This window comes from Sphaeroforma arctica (genome assembly GCF_001186125.1).
Source record: "Sphaeroforma arctica JP610 unplaced genomic scaffold supercont1.826, whole genome shotgun sequence".
NCBI lineage: Eukaryota > Ichthyosporea > Ichthyophonida > Sphaeroforma > Sphaeroforma arctica.
In genome coordinates, this window is record NW_014039732.1 from 10,371 (window position 1) to 10,603 (window position 233).

At 47.2% G+C, this 233-nt stretch overlaps 1 protein-coding gene across 1 annotated transcript in view; it reads left to right on the top strand.

The window, feature by feature from the left end:
• SARC_08780 (hypothetical protein) overlaps positions 1-233 on the top strand; it is a gene marked incomplete at both ends in the record, with an annotated part of 2,440 nt that continues 2,207 nt past the window's right edge. Inside the window, one exon of the mRNA XM_014297228.1 lies at positions 1-159. Within this exon, the coding sequence (XP_014152703.1) occupies positions 1-159 (159 nt within the window). The remainder of the gene's footprint in view (positions 160-233) is intronic.

Consider the following 233-nt stretch of genomic DNA (forward strand, 5'->3'; position numbering starts at 1 on the left):
ATGGATGGATGGATGTACCGTTGTGTGCGTACAGGTAATGTCGAAGAGAGCGATGAGGATGATGACAGTGACAGTCAGAGTGTGGGGGTCAATGCCAACAAACAGGCGGTCACGGACCAGGCAGCCGAGGCTCGCTCAATATCTAAGAAGGCGCATGAGGTATATGTGTTTACAACGGTGTATATGATGAGTGTGTATGTATGGTGTATATGATGAGTGTGTATATGAGGATT